This window comes from Ovis aries, chromosome 6, assembly GCF_016772045.2.
Source record: "Ovis aries strain OAR_USU_Benz2616 breed Rambouillet chromosome 6, ARS-UI_Ramb_v3.0, whole genome shotgun sequence".
Taxonomy (NCBI): Eukaryota; Metazoa; Chordata; class Mammalia; order Artiodactyla; family Bovidae; genus Ovis; species Ovis aries.
The window spans coordinates 81,940,812-81,962,426 of NC_056059.1; the positions used below are offsets into that span (position 1 = coordinate 81,940,812).

The window sequence follows — 21,615 nt, forward strand, 5'->3', positions numbered from 1 at the left end:
ATTTTAAACTATCAGATTATCTTTGAATTGATATCAAAGAAGATGTTTTTTTGTCTTTCTAAATCTTATTAACTCATTGTTGACTATGAGCAATAAGAAAGAGCTTCGTATATTATTTACATACATTTAGAATGGAATTAAGTGAGTGTATTCTGCATTATGACAGATTCCAAGCCTGTTATGTCATCTAGTTTGAGTTTAATTTTTAGAATAAAAGCAATATGTAAAATTAGACAAGTTTGGTTACTGCACCTGACAAGGTAGCCGCTGAAAACCATATGGTTTTCCTCTTTTCACGCTGTGTATCCTGTGAAGGGAGCAGACTGTTCATTAGTCATAATTTTGCTGTCAGTGGATTTCAGAGTTACCTTTGCCTAAACACTCTGTATGGACTAACTTATGGATATGAACTTTCAATCCCTCTTTGCCATTTCCCTGAGTTTATCATTTTAGAGTATATTAACAATTTAAAACCTTTAGTGTGTGTTTCTGATTGATTTCTTCTTCTTCAGGGTTGTATGCTTCATAGTATGACTGTACTACTGCTTAGTTTTCAAAGAACAGTGGCTAAAACTTCTTTGTTTATGATGATGAAAAATATTTTGAAACAAAATGAACAGAAAGAGGCAAAAAGAACAAAATGAAAAGAGGTGAATCTATTTTAAGAATCTTCAACATTTGAAATAAACCCACACATTCAAATTCACTTTGAGAATGGTTCACTGCACAGAGAATACTCATCAGTCCTATGGTTTTGGTTTGCAACTCTGTGAGCTTGTAGAAGTGATTTTACTTTCAGGGTTTCAACTCTCATAGTTGTAATATCAGTGACTAATACTAATAAAATTATAAGTTTCTGTAATTAATAATCATTGTATTACTTACCCCTAATAATGATCCCTTGGTATGCTATTTTCCCCACTTTACAAATAAGGAAACTGAAGTTGAGGAAAGCTAAACAGGGCAGGGGTCTAAGGTCACTGGAGTGGTTGCCATTTCCTCCTCCAGAGGATCTTCCCGACCCAGGGATAGAAGTCACACCTCCTATGTCTCTGGTGTCTCCTGCACTGTAATCAGATGATGACCAGAATCTAAATCTATCTAACTCCAGAGCTCTTTTTCTTACTTCTGATCACATCTACCCCAATATCTGACTTACTGAGTTCAAAAGTTCCCTCTTTTGAAATTCTTAATTTCTATATATTCAATGACTTTTACTAAATCAATGAATTTTTAATAACATGTTACAGAAACCAGCATCTCTCATAATGCTCTAGTGGCACTGTATATAAGATAGAAATCCTCAGATCTATTAGTATAAACAGCAGACATTAGTTTTCCTGGAAAAATCACAATTTAGTATCAAATTACCACAAACAAGGTGTAAGATCTTGGAAAGCAAAAGGGTAAGATGAATCCTGTCTTCTTAATTTTTATTTTATTATTCATTATGCTTTAAGCATGCCATTGGGACAAAACAGGGTATAAGTTTGTCAAAATATACCTTTGTATTAAATATTAAAAAGCATACATAAAATGGAAAATGTATGCAAAGCTGACTCATTTGGAATGAATCCTTACCCCAGTCCCTAATTACTCCTAATGTTTGACTAAAGTATACCAAACTGCAAAACAATCTATATAATAATTAGCTTTCTAGCCTTCAGGGTAGGATAAGATGATTAGATCTGAACATGTCTTAAAACAGAGAGAAATCTGCATAAATTCAGTCTGAATTTTAAGGTGATGATGGCATTTCAAAAATTCACAAACAATTCTATGGCCCAACAGTCTTATTGTGAAATGAAAAGCGGCTCGAATTTTTGCTGGCAACTTGAGTCATTATCCCCCTGTCAGTCTCGTGGCTTGGTTAAAACTGAATTCTGATGTAAACCCTACACAATAAAATTTTGTTATCTAAAATGAAAATAATACATATATATATATATTTATATATTACAATAAACCCTTGGATAATAATCTGTTTTCAAAAACAAGTCAAAATATAAAGCAATACAGAAAGAAGCAAAGCAAATATTGTGTCCAATAATTTTAGGTGGCTTAACATAAACATTTTAGTATCCAGCTTTAATTATCAATTTCAAAATAACTAGCAAGACTTATTACAGCAGGAAAGCAATTTTAAATCATTTCTTAAAAATACAATAAATTATGTACCTTTACAAGTACTAAGATTGATGATCTAGTAGCAATAATTCTTGTCTAGTTAATCTGGTGCCTAAAATGTATTTTTCGTCAAAATATAACCCTAGTAGTTGACTACTTCTCCTTTTACAATGTGTATATAAAAAAGAAAAAGATAACTAAAATAAAATAAGATAAAGGTATTTTATCAGATGTTATTTTATGCCCATTAATTACTCACATCCTTTCTCCTTCCCTGGTATTAGAATCCCACTTGTGTTTGGAGTGGTAATATGTCCACCAGAAAATGGGTCATGACTGGCCTTAGCAAATAACAGTCCTCATGTTTCTATAATCTTAGCCTCCACTGAAATGCGGGGCCTTGTTACATAGGTCTGAAATTTCTCTTGTCAGTTTTTGGAAAAGTTTTGTTGTCTTAGCTGAAGGAATAGTGCAGCTGAGATGATTCTTGACTCTTCTCTTTCACTTCCTCTTGTTCTGAACTGGATGTGATGCTTGGAGGTGCACCGACCTTCTGTCAACCATGAGGCAATATGTTTGTTAGTAAAGTGAAAAAAGACATAATGATTCCTATCCTGATATCATTAAGCCACTGAACCCAAACACCAGACATCTACCCTGAAACCTCTTCCTCAAACATTTTTTAACCCTCTAAATTTTAAGTCACTGTTGAAGAGATTTATTATTTTCAACCTAATTATATGTAATGCAAATAATATATAAATAGGAAGAAGTCTAGTTCACTGCTTTAACTTCTATACAAGTTCTATGGACAGCTGAAATGAATGAGCATTCATTTTTTCACAAATATTATTAAGCATCTATGTAAGTACTAAGAAATGTTCTCATCCTTGGGGATACTTCCCTTGAGGCTCAGATGGTAAAGAATCTGTCTGCAATTCAAGAGACCCAGGTTTGATCCTTGGATTGGGAAGATCTTCCACAAAAGTGAATGGCTACCCAATTTAGTATTCTTGCTTGGAGAATCGCATGGACAGAGGAGCCTGGCTGGCTACAGTCCATGGGGATGCAAAGAGTCAGGTATGACCAAAACTTTCACTTAACTTTTTACTTGGGGTTACATCAGTGCATAAAACAGGAAGTATCTTGCTGATTATTCAACCTTCCAGTTGCTTAGCCCTGAGGATAGACACTAGCTTGAATTTATACTACCTATGAAATAATCCTGCTGTATCCTGCAATTCAGACTCTCTTATGGTTTAATCATCAGAATTAACATTTGGCATTCAGGGATTTATATGAACACATTCAAAAGGAAGGCAATATTATTTAGGAATGTAAAGGGGAAATATTAATCAAAGTATACAGTTTGGGGATCAGTTCTGATATCAATGGTTCTATCACTGACTTTGTGCCAAACCACAGTTAGAATAATTTTCAACTTTGATATTTATTATGTCAATTCTCTAACATTTCACATGTCCTTATTGTAGACAGTGTTATCTGATAATAATATAATGACCTTTAGTCTGAGCATATTTTCATATGTTCCTTTTAGAGATTAATAATAGAAACCAATTATATAGCATTTTCTGAAGTATATATATATACATATATTCTAAAATTCATATATATAAATTCTCATGTTCTAAACATCCAGATTTCCACAGGATTTGCTTTAATGAAGTTTGATTTAGTGAGCATAGGAGGTTCCAGGCATGACATATTTAACCATGTTTTGAGGTTGGCTCCAATGAGTGCCTCTGGGTTAGGAACCATTGGTTCAAAGCAGACATTATAACTTATTTTTTTAGAAAGATTGTTAGAAAGCTGTAAGTCAGAATCACAGCACACTGATCTTATATACAACATTCTTTTTTATTTTAACACAGTGGTTTTCACAGTGAGCCCACAATGGCTCCTGTGGTTCTAAAGAGATGTCTCAGAGGCACAAGCAGATGAAGGGAGCGAAGAGCTAAAAACAGAGTCAGGAAACCCGACAACTCTGTTGTTATCTGCTTCATGTATTGGGCTTCCACAATTACTTCTTTTGAATGAGAAATTCTGCAGCTATTAAAAAAAAAGAAATTTGAAAATCACTTTCAATATTTTGCCCTTGGGTTTCAACAATGACTTACATAAGAACCTATTAGATGAAAATCAGTTTCAGGTATTTTGAAAATTTTTAAGAATTATTGTTCATGGAATTGTTCAATACCCCAAACATAAACAACACTGTGACCAGCTTCTCTCAAAATCCAGAGTCAGGAAAAAAAACTGCTTTTTCCTGATGAAATGATACATTTTCTGCCAGAAAATGAAACCGCCATACCTTAAAACATGTTTGTTTTCTATTTAACTGCTTTAGCATTGACAATATTGAGATTTTCTTGATGTAAGTTTTCCATGTCTCCATATACTTTGCTCATATTATTCTTACATTAATTGATTTTTTATAAACTTGTAGTTTTGTACTAAAATATGATCCCTTCCTTGAATGATGGTATGCATAAAAATACAAATTGCAGTATTTAGGCATATTTAGCTAAATATACGTAAGATAAGACTCTACACATGAACATCACTAGATGGTCAATACCGAAATCAGATTGATTATATTTTTTTGCAGCCAAAGATGGAGAAATTCTACACAGTCAGCAAAAACAAGACCAGGAACTGACTGTGGCATGGACCATGAACTTCTTATTGACAAATTCAGACTTAAATTGAAGAAAGTAGAGAAAATCACTAGATCATTCAGGTATGAACTAAGTCAATCCCTTACGATTATACAGTGGAAGTAACAAATAGATTCAAGGGATTAGATCTGATAGACAGAGTGCCTGAAGAACTATGGTCAGAGGTTCATGACATTGTACAGGAGGCAGGGATCAAGACCACCACAAAGGAAAAGTAATGCAAAAGGGCAAAATGGTTGTCTGAGGAGGGCTTACAAATAGCTGTGAATAGAAGAGAAGCAAAAGGCAAAGGAGAAAAGGAAAGATACAAGCATCATAATGCAGAGTTCCAAAGAATAGCAAGAAGAGATAAGAGAGACTTCCTCAGCGATCAATGCAAAGAAATAGAGGAAAACAACAGAATGGGAAAGTCTAGATATCTCTTCAAGAAAATGAGAGATACCAAGAGAACATTTCATGCAAAGAGGGGCACAATCAAGGTCAGAAATGGTGTGGACCTAACAGAAGCAGAAGATATTAGGAAGAGGTGGCAAGAATACACAGAAGAACTGCACAAAAAAGATCTTAATGACCCAGATAATCACGATGGTGTGATCACAAATCTAGAGCCAGACATCATGGAATGCCAAGTCAAGTGGGCTGTAGGAACTAGGAACAAAGCTACTGGAGGTGATGGAATTCCAGTTGAGCTATTTCAAATCCTAAAAGATGATGCTGAGAAAGCACTGCACTCAACATGCCAGCACATTTGGAAAACTCAGCAGTGGCCACAGGACTGGAAAAGGTCAGTTTTCATTCCAATTCCAAAGAAAGGCAATGCCAAAGAATGCTCAAACTACGGCACAATTGCACTCATCTCAAACACTAGTAAAGTAATGCTCAAAATTCTCCAAGCCAGACTTCAACAGTATGTGAACCTTGAAATTCCAGATGTTCAAGCTGGATTTAGAAAAGGCAGAGAAACCAGAGATCAAATTTCCAACATCCGCTGGCGCATCGAAAAAGCAAGAGAGTTCCAGAATGACATCTACTTCTGCTTTATTGACTATGCCAAAGCCTTTGACTGCATGGACTACAACAAACTGTGGGAAATTCTTAAAGAGATAGGAATACCAGACCACCTTACCTGCCTCTTGAGAAATCTGTATGCAGGTCAGGAAGCAACAATTAGAACTGGACATGGAACAACAGACTGGATCCAAATAGGAAAAGGAGTATGTCAAGGCTTTTTTGTCACCCTGTTTATTTAACTTATAGGCACAGTAATCATGAGAAACACTGGTCTGGATGAAGTACAGCTGGATCAAGATCGCTGGGAGAAATATTAATAACCTCAGATATGCAGATGACACTACCCTTATGGCAGAAAAAGAAGAACTAAACACCTTCTTGATGAAAGTGAAAAGAATGAAAAAGTTGGCTTAAAGCTCAACATTCAGAAAACTAAGATCATGGCATATGGTACCATCGCTTCATGGCAAATAGATGGGGAAACAGTGGGAACAGTGACAGACTTTATTTCGGGGGGCTCCAAAATAATTGTAGATGGTGACAGCAGCCATGAAATTTAAAGACGCTTCCTCCTTGGAAGAAAAGTTATGACCAACATAGACAGCATATTAAAAAGCAGAGACATTACTTTGCCAACAAAGGTCCATCTAGTCAAAGCTATGATTTTTCCAGTAGTCATGTATGGATACGAGAGTTGGACTATAAAGAAAGCTGAGCACCGAAGAATCGTTGCTTTTGAACTGTAGTGTTGGAGAAAACTCTTGAGAGTTTCTTGGACTGCAAGGAGATCCAAACAGTCTATCCTAAAGGAAATCAATCCTGAATACTCATTGGAAGGACTGATGCTGAAGCTGAAACTCCAATACTTTGGCCACCTGATGTGAAGAACTGACTCATTGGAAAAGACCCTGATGCTGAGAAAGGTTGAAGGCAGGAGGAAAAGGGGCCGACAGAGGATGACGTTTGGATGGCATCACTGATAATGGACATGAGTTAGAGTAAATCGCGGGAGTTGGTGATGGACAGGGAGGATTGGCATGCTGCAGTCCATGGGGTCTCAAAGAGTCAGACACGACTTAGTGACTGAACTGAACTGAACTAAACAGAATCTCTAGATTGTGGGTGCAACTAAGAGCTTCCACATCAAACACACTTGATTTATTTCCTATCAATTTATTTGTTGTAGGACCCAAGACAATTTACTTAATTTCTTCCCAACCCAATCTCACAGTAAACTGAAATAATAACTGCCAACTCATGGGGTTGTTGTGAGAATTAAAGGAGATTATGTGGTAATAGTTTTCAGAGCAGTTATTATTATTCCTACCATCTAGAAGAAAAATTCAGTTCAAAGAATTCATAGCTCAGTAGAATACAATATTAACCCATCGACACTTCTGATATATTAATTAGAATTTTTAGAGTAAATAAAAAAAAATGTTCAAGGGGGATAGACAATTAAATATCCTAAATAGACCCTGGTTACAATTAGACACACTAACTAAACATTAACTAAGCTATACTTATAAATCTATTTTTAAAGTTATTCAGTTCACATAGTTGATGGTATGCATTTTACTACTCCTTTCCCTGCAATCTTAAGAATTCCTACCAAGTTGAAAATCTAAAGTGCTTCATAAAGTGACAGTTTAAATTATCCAGAACTCTAAAACAAATGACAGTAAATTTCATGCCCTCCCCAAAAATTTAAATGATTAAGAAACAGATGGTTTACATTAACCATTTTTCTAAAGGTAAGATAAGTCATTCTTAAAGCTGAAAAAGTTGTTTTTATGTTGGTTGACTGTGGCTCGTCATAGTAATTCTAAAAATTTGTCATAAGAAAGAGGGTGAAAAACAGTCGTTGGTTACAACATAAAGAGATAGTGACCACTGGAAATATCCTAGTTATTTCCTGTGTGAAAGTGTGAAGTGTTACTTGCTCAGTCCTGTCATACTCTTTGAGACCCCTTGGACTGCAGACCCCCAGGCTTCTCTGTCCATGGGTTTTCCCAGGCAAGAATATTCAAGTAGGTTGCCATGTCCTTGTCCAGGTGATCTTCCTGACCCAGGGTTTGTTATAAAGAACGCTTTATAATTTACAATTAGGCATAAAGACCAAGGTTACCTAGGTTGGGGAAGGAAATGTTTCCTACTGGGCACCCAGAACCCAACTGCACTGAGAGCCTGGCTCCCCCAAAGGAGCCTGGAGTGCAAGGACTTGGACGAAGTGCCAGGAGAGGTGGGCCAGGAACAAGTTACTGAGAGCTGTGAACTCAGGCTCAAGGACTTTAGATTTTATCCTGAGGACACTGAAGAGATGCTGAAGGCTTTACCCAAGGAGTAAATAAGGGCTGCTAGAGTAACTGAGCTAAAATCAAGTGCTTCTCTTGTGGTATTTCCATTTACAATAAATATTAGACAGTACTAACTAACATAGAGCACAACTGCACTCATCTCACACGCTAGTAAAGTAATGCTCAAAATTTTCCAAGCCAGGCTTCAGCAATACGTGAACCATGAACTTCTAGATGTTCAAGTTGGTTTTAGAAAAGGCAGAGGAACCAGAGATCAAATTGCCAACATCCACTGGATCATGGAAAAAGCAAGAGAGTTCCAGAAAAACATCTACTTCTGCTTTATTGAATATGCCAAAGCTTTTGACTGTGTGGATCACAATAAACTGTGGAAAATTCTGAAAGAGATGGGAATATCAGAGCACCTGATCTTCCTCTTGAGAAACCTATATGCAGGTCAGGAAGCAACAGTTAGAACAGGACATGGAACAACAGACTGGTTCCAAATAGGAAAAGGAGTACGTCAAGGCCATATATTGTCCCCCTGCTTATTTAACTTATATGCAGAGTACATCATGGGAAACACTGGGCTGGATGAAGCACAAACTGGAATCAAGACTGCCGGGAGAAATATCAATAACCTCAGATATGCAGATGACACCACCTTTATGGCAGAAATTGAAGAAGAGGAACTAAAAAGCCTCTTGATGAAAGTGAACTCTTAAACCAGCCTGCCCCACTCCCTCTTAAAGTGGAATGCTGAATTCTGCAGTTATGAGACTCTGGCTTTTAAATTGGTTCTAATTGTTTACTAGATCAAATTATCTTGTTTCAGTTCCTTTGTTTATAGGAATGATTTATCTAACCTATCCTACAGGATTTTTTATGAGATTCTCATGGAATGAGGTAGGTTAACACATTTTGTGAACTATAAAGCATTTTAATAACATAAACTATAGAAAACTAATTATAAAATATTTAATATTGCTATGTATACAAGGAGGGAAAAAAGCTGTCGGGAGAGTTTCTGAATGGGATTACAGGTATACAGAGTTAGGTCTAAAGTGCAGCCTGGTCTGGGGTTTGAGAATTGGGCTGCTTACACAAGGAAGTAAGAGAAAAAAATTTAAAAACTAAAAAATACGTGGCCTAAAATAAAAAAGAGTCCCTGGTAGCTCAGAGGTTAAAGTGTCTGCCTGGAATGCGGGAGACCCTGGTTCAATCCCTGGGTTGGGAAGATCGCCTGGAGAAGGAAATGGCAACCCATTCCAGTACTCTTGCCTGGAGAATCCCATGGAGGGAGGAGCCTGGTACGCTACAGTCCATGCGGTCGCAAAGAGTCGGACACGACTGAGCAACTTCACTCACTCACTCAATGTGGAGGAAGGGATCTTTCCCTTGTGCTAGTGGGCAATGGAGAGGAGATGTCAACATCGGGGTCAATCAGTGCTTAAGAGTCTGATGACAAGATCAAGTATTTAGTGGGGCGGCAGGGGGTGGAATTAGAAGGATGACTGAACATGTGAACAAACAGCCTCAGGACTCCATGTGAATTTTTGTATGAACCTTTACTCTACTTCCCACTGTCTGTGATATGGGCCATTATTTGGATGGTGAGGGCAAGAGTCACTGGGTATCATCAATAGACTCCCCTTTTTAAGGGGAGTCAACAAGAGCAGAACTGGAGTTGGACTGTCTGGGTTTGAATGCAGATTTCCAGCATGCTAAGTCACTTCAGTTGTGTCCAACTCTGTGACACCAGGCACCTCTGTCCATGGGATTCTCCAGGCAAGAATACTGGAGTGGGTTGCCTCGCTTTCCTCCAAGGGATCTTCCCCACCCAGGGATCGAACTCACGTCTCTTTCTCTTTCTACTGCATCTCTTTCTACCACTTTTGGATTTGTAACCTTGGGCAAGTTATTTAACTGTTCTCTGTTTCAGTTTCCTCATGTGTACAATAGGAATAATAATAATATTAAAATACATATTTACTAGGCTTGTCATGAGGAAAATAAATCAGAATTCACATAAACCACTTAAACAATGTTTGGTATGTGGTATACCAATAATGTTAACTATAATTATTTTATATAGGTGGGTGTACTCATGCATGCAGATACACATATACTTTTCATAAGGAGATCAAAATACATCCTAAACTTTCCAAAATGCATCCTAAACTTTCTTATATCTGCTCATGTTACCTATATAAAAAAGATAAGTCTTCACAGAATTGTAGTAAAACCTTTATGAATATGTGAAAGGTAGTGTTTTCAAGTAGTATTTTAAACTCTGAGTATAATCAAACAGATCAGAAAATTATATATTTCAAACCAAAATAGAGGTGGCAAACTATAGTGTCAGACATGTTTCAGGAAACTTTTAAGTATTTAAGTCTCTCAATTATCCACTTGCATAGCATCCTAAAGGTCACTTAAAACATACATTATATATTATATTAAATACTATAACTTTTTATGCTAGTAGTAAATATCTAAACATTTGAAGATATCTCTTGATACATCCGTGGCTAGTAAGAAACATGTTGATGTTTGGCAGAAACTAACACAATTCTGTAAAGCATTTATCCTTCAATTAAAAATAAGTAAGTTCAAAATTTTAAAAAGAAGAAATGTAAAAAAAAAAAAAAAAAATCTGACCTCTCCTTGAGGAATAATCAGGTAAAAGGCAACATTTACAACCATGATCTCTGAACTGATGATTTTTGCTTTGCTTCCTAACCAAATCCCAGTATTCAATATTACATAATTAGCAAACCAGCTGAAAATTAGGACATCATGTGACCGATTTTTAGATCTATGGAAAATCTGCATATGCAGTTCCTTTTACTAGATTGTTTTCCTGTCCCAGATTCCATTCCAATGCAAGGAAGACACTAATCTGAGATTCTGGAAACTTATCTCAAATAGCTCACATTTAGGAGTGGGGAAACCAAAGGGATTAACATTTGTTGTATACCTGTTTTGCTCTAGGAATTTTACTAGGCAACATACATACTCTGCACATTATTTTCACAAGTGAAAATTAAGTGTTAACATTTAATTTTTAGTATGTGGAATCTGACATGGATGATTCAAGAACACTCACACATAGTAGGGCTTGTTTCATGGTCTTCACATGTTCCAATTTTGTACTACCTGGTGAGAAGTAGTTACTCTAAAGTTCATTAAAATTAAGTTACAGGGCCCTCAATGACATGGGTCACTTCCATGTCACTGAGACCAGCAAAGTATTCATTAAGTCCATATTTCTGCTACATTTGCAGAACTAACATTTTTTGTACTCCTTTCCTTAAGGATGATTCCTCATACAGTATAAACTTAAATCCATTAAACTGCTGCTCTAGATGTTCCCTATATTCTACCGCTTTCCTGGCAAGAAAAGCATTAACATATATGGACTCTGCAGCATTCTAACCAGCCACATTCCCACAACTTGCACATGTGTACTGCTCACCAATTAGAAAATTATCTCTGTCTGTCTATTCTCCACAACAATTATGTGAAGCAGTACCATACTGTAGATTAATGAACTGAGACTAAAAAATAAGAAGAAGAAGAAGAAAATAAGTGTCCATAGAATTCAGACGGGAAATGATGGAGATTTAAAAAAAAAAAAAAAGCAACCAACAAGATACAAAAAACAAAATCCCAAAACAAAACTAGTTTCTTTTTGGATTTCAAAGCCAGAAGTTTGGTTTTGTTTTATCTTTTCATTTATTTTTCTTTAAGTCCATGCCATTTAATCCTTTCCCTGCTTCATTTTTCAGGCTTGAATAAAATGAATAAATAAAAAAAGGTGACTGCAAACCTGCAATATTAAATGGTTCTTTTGTTTCTACTTCCACCCCTACTTCCAGAAAAATCAAATATGATGTTTAAAATCCTTCACACATAGCAGTTCCCAAGTATTTTCCACTTTTCTCAGAAGGCTGGTTGTTCCTCCTTTAGGAGCCTCAATACACTGCCTAGGGTGTAGAGAGAAGCAAGATCTCTGTCATCTTCCAAAAAATGGACCAGTGGGCCCACCTGTCCAGTCAGCACACAGGCCAGGGCTCTGGGTAAAAGCTACAGCTTGGCTCACAGAGAGGGCCTGCTGTGGACTGCTGTGCTGAACTGGTGCCAGCCCGGTCTACCTGCTGAGTTTGTCTTTCCACAGAAAAGACATTAACAAGCATTTTTGAACAGGAAGAGGCAGTCAGTGCAAAATAATTAATTGAGCTGTGTGTGTGTGTGTTAGTTGCTTCAGTTCAGTTCAGTCGCTCAGTCGTGTCCAACTCTTTGTGACCCCATGAATCGCAGCACGCCAGGCCTCCCTGTCCATCACCAACTCCTGGAGTTCACTCAGACTCACGTCCATCGAGTTGGTGATGTCATTCAGCCATCTCATCCTCGGTCGTCCCCTTTTCCTCCTGCCCCCAATCCCTCCCAGCATCAGAGTCTTTTCCAATGAGTCAACTCTTCTCCTGAGGGGCCAGAGTACTGGAGTTTCAGCTTTAGCATCATTCCTCCCAAAGAACATGTCCAACTCTTTGCAACCTTATAGACTGTAGCAGTAGCACAAAACTGACCGATACCCTTAACTACTGTACTTCTGACTTAAGAGTCCTGTAAAAAATACACAACTTGGTTTGCTACAATCTACTCTTTAACATTAACGACTGTGTCCCATGATTTATTTAACAGAAGACTATATTGTCTGATCACCCCTACTTCCTTGGAGGTATTGGAACTCACAGGCACGGATGAGCTAATACTCCCTTATTTTGCTCTGACTTTGCATAAATGGAGTATCTGACAGGGGAGGAGGGAAGGAAAGAGGGAGAGAGAAAAAAAGAAAGGAGGAAAATGAGATAAAGAAAGAGAAACAGAGTGGGAAAGGGAAAAAGGAGATGTGACAGATGAAAAGAGTGTGAAATTATCATAGAAGATAAAAGACACTACCCATCTCTGAGTAAAAGAACAGACTGTATTTTCTCTAAATCTTCCAATACTTAGCCGGAAACATGTTTCCAAGTAGGAACATTTTCTCACAAAGCATATGCAAAACATTTCAACCCTCTGGTTTTGGCTCTTTGATTTCTTTTTTTTTTTTTAACAAGATCATTTACTTAACAAAGTTAGGAGCCCAGTTAGTTAGAACCAAAGATGTGTGTGATGGATGAAGAAGACAGCCTGGGCAATAGTCCAGCAACTGTAACAGAATTAGAATCATCACAAACACTTTAATCCCAATTATTTCATCTGTGGGGTGTTTAATGCCACAAGTATTTGGAATGACTCAACAAAACTGTGGAACTTACAGAGAAATAAAAGAAACAGAACTAAATGAATGAAATAAAATGAACCAAAGTTATTTCTTTTTTCCATGAGGCTGGGGTTTATATATTCAGAGTCAGTAAAGCAAATGTCAAAATAGAATGTATATTTGTCTGTCTGTGTGTGTGTTTGCATGCAATTATGGTATTTTTTAGTGTTATAAAAAATAAAACCCAAGTACTTTTATTAATATCAAGCTCATAGTGATACCATCTTGACATCCCTCCCTACCCTTTCTTTTGAAAAGCTTCACCACAATCTTAACACATACCCCATAAGTAGTCCATGTGCACAAACCACAATCATCAGGCCAAGTATCTGCACTCTGCTTGATAAATGTATAGCAATAAAGCCATGAACATTGAATCACTGGAATGCATGACTGAGGGTCAACTTCTGATCAATGAAGTTTTGTATATTCCAAGAGTTTAAGAAATAGTTTAGATGATATTATTAAAGTACCACACAAACTGACCAGAGACTAAAGGTTATGGAATCTACAGGAAAAACAACCTAGAATAAAGCTTGTCAATGAGATCCTAAAAACAAAAGTCACACACATTTTTAAAAAGGATTTTTGAGCATGTTTTAAATGACAGAAAGGTCTCTTTATGTTTTCTTTAAGTTGCTAAAGATTAAAAAAATCATTAAAAATTATACCAACAAAAAATGGCAGCTGGTAATAAAACTCATCATGCTAAGCCACCGAGTTTTCAAAAACTCCAAGTAGTGCACTTACTAAATTACAGTTTTGCAACACATGGAATTCTCATTAGAGATACTAGATGACAAACTTGAACTTTGGGGAAAAAAATGAAAGATCATAAATCCCTACGTTTCACCAGACAGTTCTTATGTACCTTGCAGTGTTTCTTTTTATTTACTTTTTGCTTTACAATAACATTATACAGGCTAAGAAATTTTTAAGATGATAATGAAGTAAGTTAAAGGGAATTTTAAAATCTCTATTTCTCATGAAATTCGTTGACTAGAATTACGTTTTAAATCATTCAATTAAGTGTTTTCTACTGTTGTTTTAATATGAACTTTAAATTAAAGCCTTTGCTTATTTTATGTGATTAGAATGAGGGAAATGAACAAAACCTATACACCTGAAACTCCAGTGTCAAAAGAAAAATGTAAATTCCAACTGAATTTTAATACTCAGGAATACCTGTACCACTGTTTGTAGTTTGATCTATAAATAGCTATTTCTAGTACAATTTATGACATCAGACCGTACTATTTTTGTGAAAAGTTCTCTGTTACAACACCTTGTCTATGTTACCAAAATATATTATAAAAAAATGAGCTGTTGTCCAAAATTTGGATTTAAAATTCTTAAATCATTTTTCTTATTCAAAAGTCAATTTTTTTCTTGTTCAAACACTTTAAAACCTATTTCACTAACTCTGAACAAACAAACGTCTAGAGAGTCAGAACCTAAAACAGGAAAAGTGAACATATGATAAAGGGAGAACCCCTAAGTATTCATGCTATTTTGGAAGTTAAAAAACAAATACTTAAAAATGGGTCATTTATATTTTGATTTAAACATTTTCAGTAGAACTAACAATTCAGTTAAGATTTTCACAGTGAATAACTATCCAACCTTCCAGTTTTCTAATTCCTATATAATAATACTTTCAAAAGTGTTATGAACAGATCAGAGAATCTCCAGTTATTCATTCTTATATTAAATATATCTTACTGAATAAATTTATTTGGTTTATTATTTGAAAGTTACATTTTGTTAAACTTTTTGTAAAAATATGAACCTTTAAATCTATTTATTTACTTATTTATTAAATCTATTTATTTTTAAAAAATAAAATTATTTTTTAAGCAAACTTTGTAAACATTTATAGAAACGTAAGTGTACCATTTAGTCTGTGATAGAATATATGATACATTTTTTAGTGTCAATTAAAAATACCATTAGGAGTGTTTATGCATACAATAGATTAGGATAACACCTTTGAAGAAATCACTACCAATCCAACTGATTATATACATTTTGATTAAATAACTAAATATGCATTTACCCAGTAAAACATAACAGTAGGAACTACTCTCTATAAACACCTACCCGCCAGAGATACTAGAACAGCAAGAATCACTGAATCTCTATTGTAACAATTTACATTTCTCATACTGCTTTTATAGTTAATATCACTGTTTCTGGAAAGAAAACAAAAGGACAAAGACTGCAATCAATTTTTAATGATTTACAAGCAAGGCTGAATATTGGAACTTCAGTTAATTTTGTTGCTTCGTGAAAACTATAGTAAAAGTTATTTTAAGATTGTTAAAAATATCATAATCATCTTTGAATGATTACATACCTTTGCTAACTTAAGTTTAAGTTATTCTTTAATAAAATAAAATATATCTGCTAATTTAATTTGAAAAAATAAAGCATAAAGAATCAATTTTTACAACAGTTTTTTCTTTAAGATAATAAGAACATATTTTTTGAAAAAGAACATTTGACTCATAAAAGGTAAAATAACTATCGTTATTTTTGTTAATCATGTTATCATGTTAATCATGTTTTGTTATCGTTAATCATGTACATCATATCCTATTTTTATAGTCAAAGGTAAAAAGGTTTCTTCTAAATGAAAGAGAAATAAATTGGTCACTCAAGAAAATACCTAAAAAAAGCACACCAAACAAAGGAGATTTAAGTGGTCAAGTCAATCAACAAAACTGTAGTGAAAATAACTAAAGAACTGACATTTTCTCTGCAGTAGCAACAATGAATAAAGTCTAATGTTTAATTAAATGTTTTGGGATTGTTTTGTCTATAAATAGCTATATCATCTCATTTTGATATTTCATGTAGAAAACGCCAAAGGATCACATTTTGTAAAGCAGAATGTTAATAATATAAAATAATGGCAACTAACACATTTCTAAGCATTAAAAAAAAAAAAAAGAATCCTCTTCCCATACTATCTATATCCTATGTGGACTTAGATAAAGAACTAATAATATTTACAAATGACAATATTTTAATAAAAATAGTTTCAATCAAAGGAGAGCAACCATTAGAAATGCAGAAATTGTTCAACCTTTTCCCCGCCTTATATGAGGATATGAAATCCTCTTACATGTCACCCTGACACCCAAGAAGATCTTTGTCTACCTCAAAAAAAGGCTTAAAATTTCAAGACCCAACCTTCTGCTCCCTATTCAAGGTTTATAAAGCAAAAAGCCAAAACTCTACACGGTGCCTTCCTAGTTCCAACAATCTACGATTCAAACAGGGGTAATGGCTCTTTTTTCCTTCAGTAGCATCCTGGTGAGGGAATAATTTTACTGTCGTTTTTCTGTGGGGTCCTGCCTCTTTATCTAAAAGGAAATGAATTACAACCGGATGACAAGGCCACACAACAAAGCCATTTAGTTTTACAAATCTATTATGTCGTCCAATCGTTTTATGGGCCTGGTCCTATTATAAACCAAGAAAAAACCCTAAAACAAACTTTCTTCCTTTTCTTTATTTCCACTGAAAGCATCTACAATTTTATGACTGTTTTTCAAACAGTTCAGCACCCCTCCTCAATTTTTCCCCTCATGTGGTGTTTTTTTTTTTTTTCTCCCTCAGAGTCCCTCCATCCCACTTCCTCAAACATACAAAACATTCAGAGACAAGAAACTGGACTTTTCAAATACAAACTGCTGACAACTGTCAGAAGCACTTTACTGGGACATTACTAACTGTAGCTTCAATGAATCAAGCTTGATTCACTGCGGGTGAATCATTTTCAATGCAGAGCTGTTCAGCAGTAATTGGCCAAGAATCCCTGCTGCGAAAAGCACTTGTCAAATAATGCTTGTTTACAAATATATCTCTCAACAGCAAAAAGTGGCAGTTACTGAATAAGTTCAGGGCCACCTCTAATATTCATAACAGTGGACACGCTTCCTTTACTTACTAAATCTATTAAATTTTTCACTTGTTGATACACTTGCTAATATTTGTCCTGCCTGATCAATCTTAGAGAAATGTTTTGCCTTTTATATGCCTCTGCATTATTCTACAATAAAAGTCGTGTGTGTTATACTGTAGCTCAAAGGCTTCTTCCATATGTATTCATGCCTAAAATGTGTAGTAAGACAACTAAAGATATATTTACCCTATCATAGAGTTCAGGCTAAAGGGTAAATTTTCCTCTTATTTCTATTACCCAGTGTATTTTAACATTTATTTCATATCAGTCCAAGATTCTAGATATAAATTTGACTTTTTTTGTTCAATTTTGTTTATTTATGTCAACCAAACTTAAATATTAAACATGACTGAGTACCAATTATAAAAGTAAACTTCCATTTATTTCTACCTGACTTGATTTCTTTTCATCGCATAACGGGAGCATTAATAACATACACATATATAATGGATAGATACACTACAGTCTGAGAAGTCACAAAGCATCTATAGGTTGCAGAAAGCAAAGTATAGAACAAGTTTTTAAAAGCGTTAGTGCATACATAAAATCTTTCTTTCAAAGTTCCTTCAAAAACAATCAAAGGCAAACTTGAAAACTCCAATCTGAATCTTTAAATAAATAAATTGCTGTTATAAATATCTTATATTCTTGTTCTTTGATTAGACTAGCAGTATCATGGAGAAACAAAAAGAACATATTAATAAGAAGTCTGGCATAACACTAACAGAAAACTGTTGGGCAGAGAAGGGATGAAGCAGATGAAATATACAAATACATACACATATATATGTACATGTAAAATTGTAACATTTTATTTCTAATTATGTAAAATAGTGTAGTTACAAAATGTGCCCCAAACAACAGACATGCTTTTATTTCTACTGTTTTCAGAACACTGGCTGGTAAAGTACCACTCACTGTTGGTTAGACCCCTACAATCCTCATCTCACTGAAGCCCAAATTTTACTGTTCCACTCGCTAGGTAAGGACAGCACAACCTGTGGGTATTAAGTCCGTGATGTCAGCCAGTCTACCTTCCACAAGACTCCAGGTCTTCTTACAACACCACAGGAGACCTATTCTACTTCCCTGCTTCCCTCCATTTCCTTTTACCTCTTCTCTCCGTAGTCTGGACCCTTATTCCCATTTAGCGCCACCCTCCCTGAGACTTCATTTCTTCCCTTTCTCTAGCCAAGAGCTACTACTCCTTCACACCTCTGCATAAGCCCTTTCCCTCATAATACCCAGGGGAAAAAAGGAAGAAAGAAACATAACGGGAACACACGAAAGAATAAAATGATACTACTATCACTCTTTAAATCCAAACCAGGTTGCCCCTTTCAATAGAGTAAGACAGTTCATAAAAGGACTCCTAACCCTGTCATAATTCTCCGGACTTCTAACATACTAAAAAAAGGACACGACTTCAGAAAACACTTTTTCAACTTTACCAGGGAGGTTAAAAATGCAGACTGCTTGTGTTAAGCATGGGGTATTGTAGGCAGGTAAGCAGACGTGTAGGTAGGCAGATAGATAGATGGACAGATAGATCGAGCTACATATAACCCCTAAATCAGATTTCTAAAAACAAATTTGGAGGGTAAAGACAGCTCATGGGGTGCGGAGAGGAGTATTGATCCTTCCTGTTTTTCACACGGTTCCTAGGAAGCTGGCAGCGCTCCGAGACCAGCTCAGCCCCTTCCCCTACAGCCAAGACACGACCCGTGCAAGTCACGAGGACACACACGACTCCGCCGCTGCTGCTTCATCTTTCTGGTCCCGCGTCCCATGCTCCACGAATGTAAGGGCATTTTTAAGGTTCTGTGCCTCACTCGAGGCACCCAGGGCTCCAAATCGAAACCCCAACCTTCCCGCCGAGGTGGGAAGGTTTTTGATGTTTTCGTGGTGGAGCTGACCACCCAGACCCCATCTTCTCGTAACCTACATGGGATCTAAGATGCTGCCCCCACCTTGGAGGGCTGCGCGGTCCGGGCGCGGGAGAAGAGCGAATGTGGCGGAGCTGACCCGGAGGCCGAGGGCGGCGAGCGGAGCGGTTTGAGCCTAGATCCGGGAGCCAGGAGCGCGGCTCAGGTGCCGCTCCCGTGCCGGCCCTCCTCTCCGGGTGCAAGGCAGGGACAGTCTTCTCGGTCCGGAGCGCGGGATAAGGAATAGGGGAGAGAGCTGGGGACTCTAGGATTCTGAGCGGAGCTTTTCCCTTTCGGAAACGTGGGGGAGACCCGATTCGGTGGGTTCCAGCATCACCTTCCAAGCGGCGACATTCCCCTCCCCCGAACCCTCCGCCTCCCGCGGCATCCCACCTTCCAGACTTCCATTTCGTCTGGGTGATCATACGACCCCCAAAGTGCGGCACACCTCCACGGTGTGAGGCGCTGTCCGTCCTTCTCCATCCCCCCTCCGGCGAGAAATAAAAGCTCTTACCACCCACCCTAGAATAGCAGCTGGCGATGTCCTAAATAGCAGCTCCCAGAAGGCACTTTACCCCAAAATAAAAGCATCCAGCCACCCCCACCACGTTCCCCAGCCCCAGCCCCAAATAACGGTTTCTAAAAGCCCCACCGCTCCCGAGATCCCCGTCACTGCGCTTCAAACAGTCCCCACTCTTTAAAGCCCGAAACGCCACTTCCCCACGCGCTTCAACTGGGACCCAGCCGCACCCAGCCTCCCGGCGCGGGTCTCGGAGCCTTCTATCCTCCTGGCTTCCAACTTCCCAGCCCCCTCAGTCAGCCTAGGTCCACAGCCAGGTTCCGCGCCGAGCGCTCCGCGGCTAAAGTCAAACAATACGCGTGGAGACGGCTGAGAACCGGAGGGAAAAGGCTAGCGAGAGCGGACGACCCATGTTAGTTCCGAAAGAGGGGTGCTATTTCGGCCGCGGCGGCCGCGTCTAGCTCGCCAGGACCCGCGCGGCCAGGCCCCGCCTCGCTCCTCCGCCCCGGGTCGCAGCGGTCCCCACCCCCACGGCTTTACCTTCGTTGCTGGGGCTGGCCAGGAGGGTCCGGAGCGCGGCGCACAGGAAAACGCAGGTCCAGAGGGGCGCCCTGCGAGGTGCGGAGGAGCAGCCGGCCAGGGACGCAGGGGTGCTGGGGGGCCGCCGGCGTCCCGCACCCCGGGGCCCCGAGCCCCACATCTTGTCCTCGCCGCCTCCGCCGCCGCTGTCCCGCGCCGCTCAGTCCACAGCTCTCGCCTCGCGGAGGGGGCGAGAGAGGCTCGCGGTTCCTCCCCGTTCCCGGTAGGCTCCTTCACCTTCGGGCCCGCGGCTCGCCCCTTTGCGGGGACCGCGGGGCTTCTCGTACGGCTGAAGTTTGCTTCCAGAGCCCCACACCCTCCTCTCCACTGGGGTTAAATGAAATACTAGTGACGGCGGACAGTGTAGTTCGGGACTGGACTCGAGGGTGTCGAGAAGGTCCCGCGTCCCGTTCTGTGCCTCTTTATAGACTTTTAAGGATGGAGGTCTTTGAAATGCCACTGGAGGGAGAGGAGGGGGAGATAAAAGCTCCTTTTCAGTCTTCAGGGCTGAAATGGGCGAAGGTGAAGACGACAAGTCATCTTAAGAAGAAATTCTCGATAAAAAGAGGAGAAAAAAGCAGGGTGGCTAAGGAAAAAGGAAGATGTTGGGGGGGGGGGGGGGCAACAGGGTAGGAGAAAGAAAGACAAGCAAGGCGAGCGGAGGAAAAGATCCGGAGAGTTCAAAGACGCCAGCAGAAGGAAAGAGCTCAGGGCTGAGCACTGACGAGGGAGGGACCGGCGGCAGCGGCGGCCCGGAGCCCGGAGGCTCCCGCGGCTCGGGGAAGAGGCGGTGTGTGCGCGGCCAGGCTGGCGAGCTCGGAACTGCACCGCCACAGCGCGCTCCTGCTGAGTCTGGAGCTCCGGCGTCTCCTCAGCCTCCCGCTCTGCGCCTACCACCCTTCTCCCTCCTCCTCCTCCCGGCTCCCCCTCCCTCGGCTGCTCGCAGCCTCACCAGTGAGAGTCTACTGTAAGTGTGAGCTGCTTAAACGGAGTCCCACACCCGCGGAGGGAAGTAATCTGGCGGCTGCCGCGGTGAGGGCGGCTGCCGCGGTGAGTGCTCCTTAACAGTGTCCGGAGAGGCGAGTCTTCCTCCGCGGATAATTAGGGCGAAGAATTCTCCTGATGACGCCTGCCAAGACCTGGGCTCCCGGGAGGCTG

General features: G+C 38.7%; 1 protein-coding gene across 8 annotated transcripts in view; it reads right to left on the reverse strand.

Moving 5' to 3' along the window:
- EPHA5 (EPH receptor A5) overlaps positions 1-21,311 on the reverse strand; it is a 411,134-nt gene extending 389,823 nt beyond the window's left edge. For all 8 annotated transcript variants that reach the window (XM_060417645.1, XM_042251463.2, XM_042251462.2 and 5 more), the window contains exon 1: positions 20,419-21,311. In XM_060417645.1, the coding sequence (XP_060273628.1) occupies positions 20,419-20,578 (160 nt within the window). In that variant the 5' untranslated portion in view covers positions 20,579-21,311. The remainder of the gene's footprint in view (positions 1-20,418) is intronic.
- Positions 21,312-21,615: the final 304 nt, after the last annotated feature.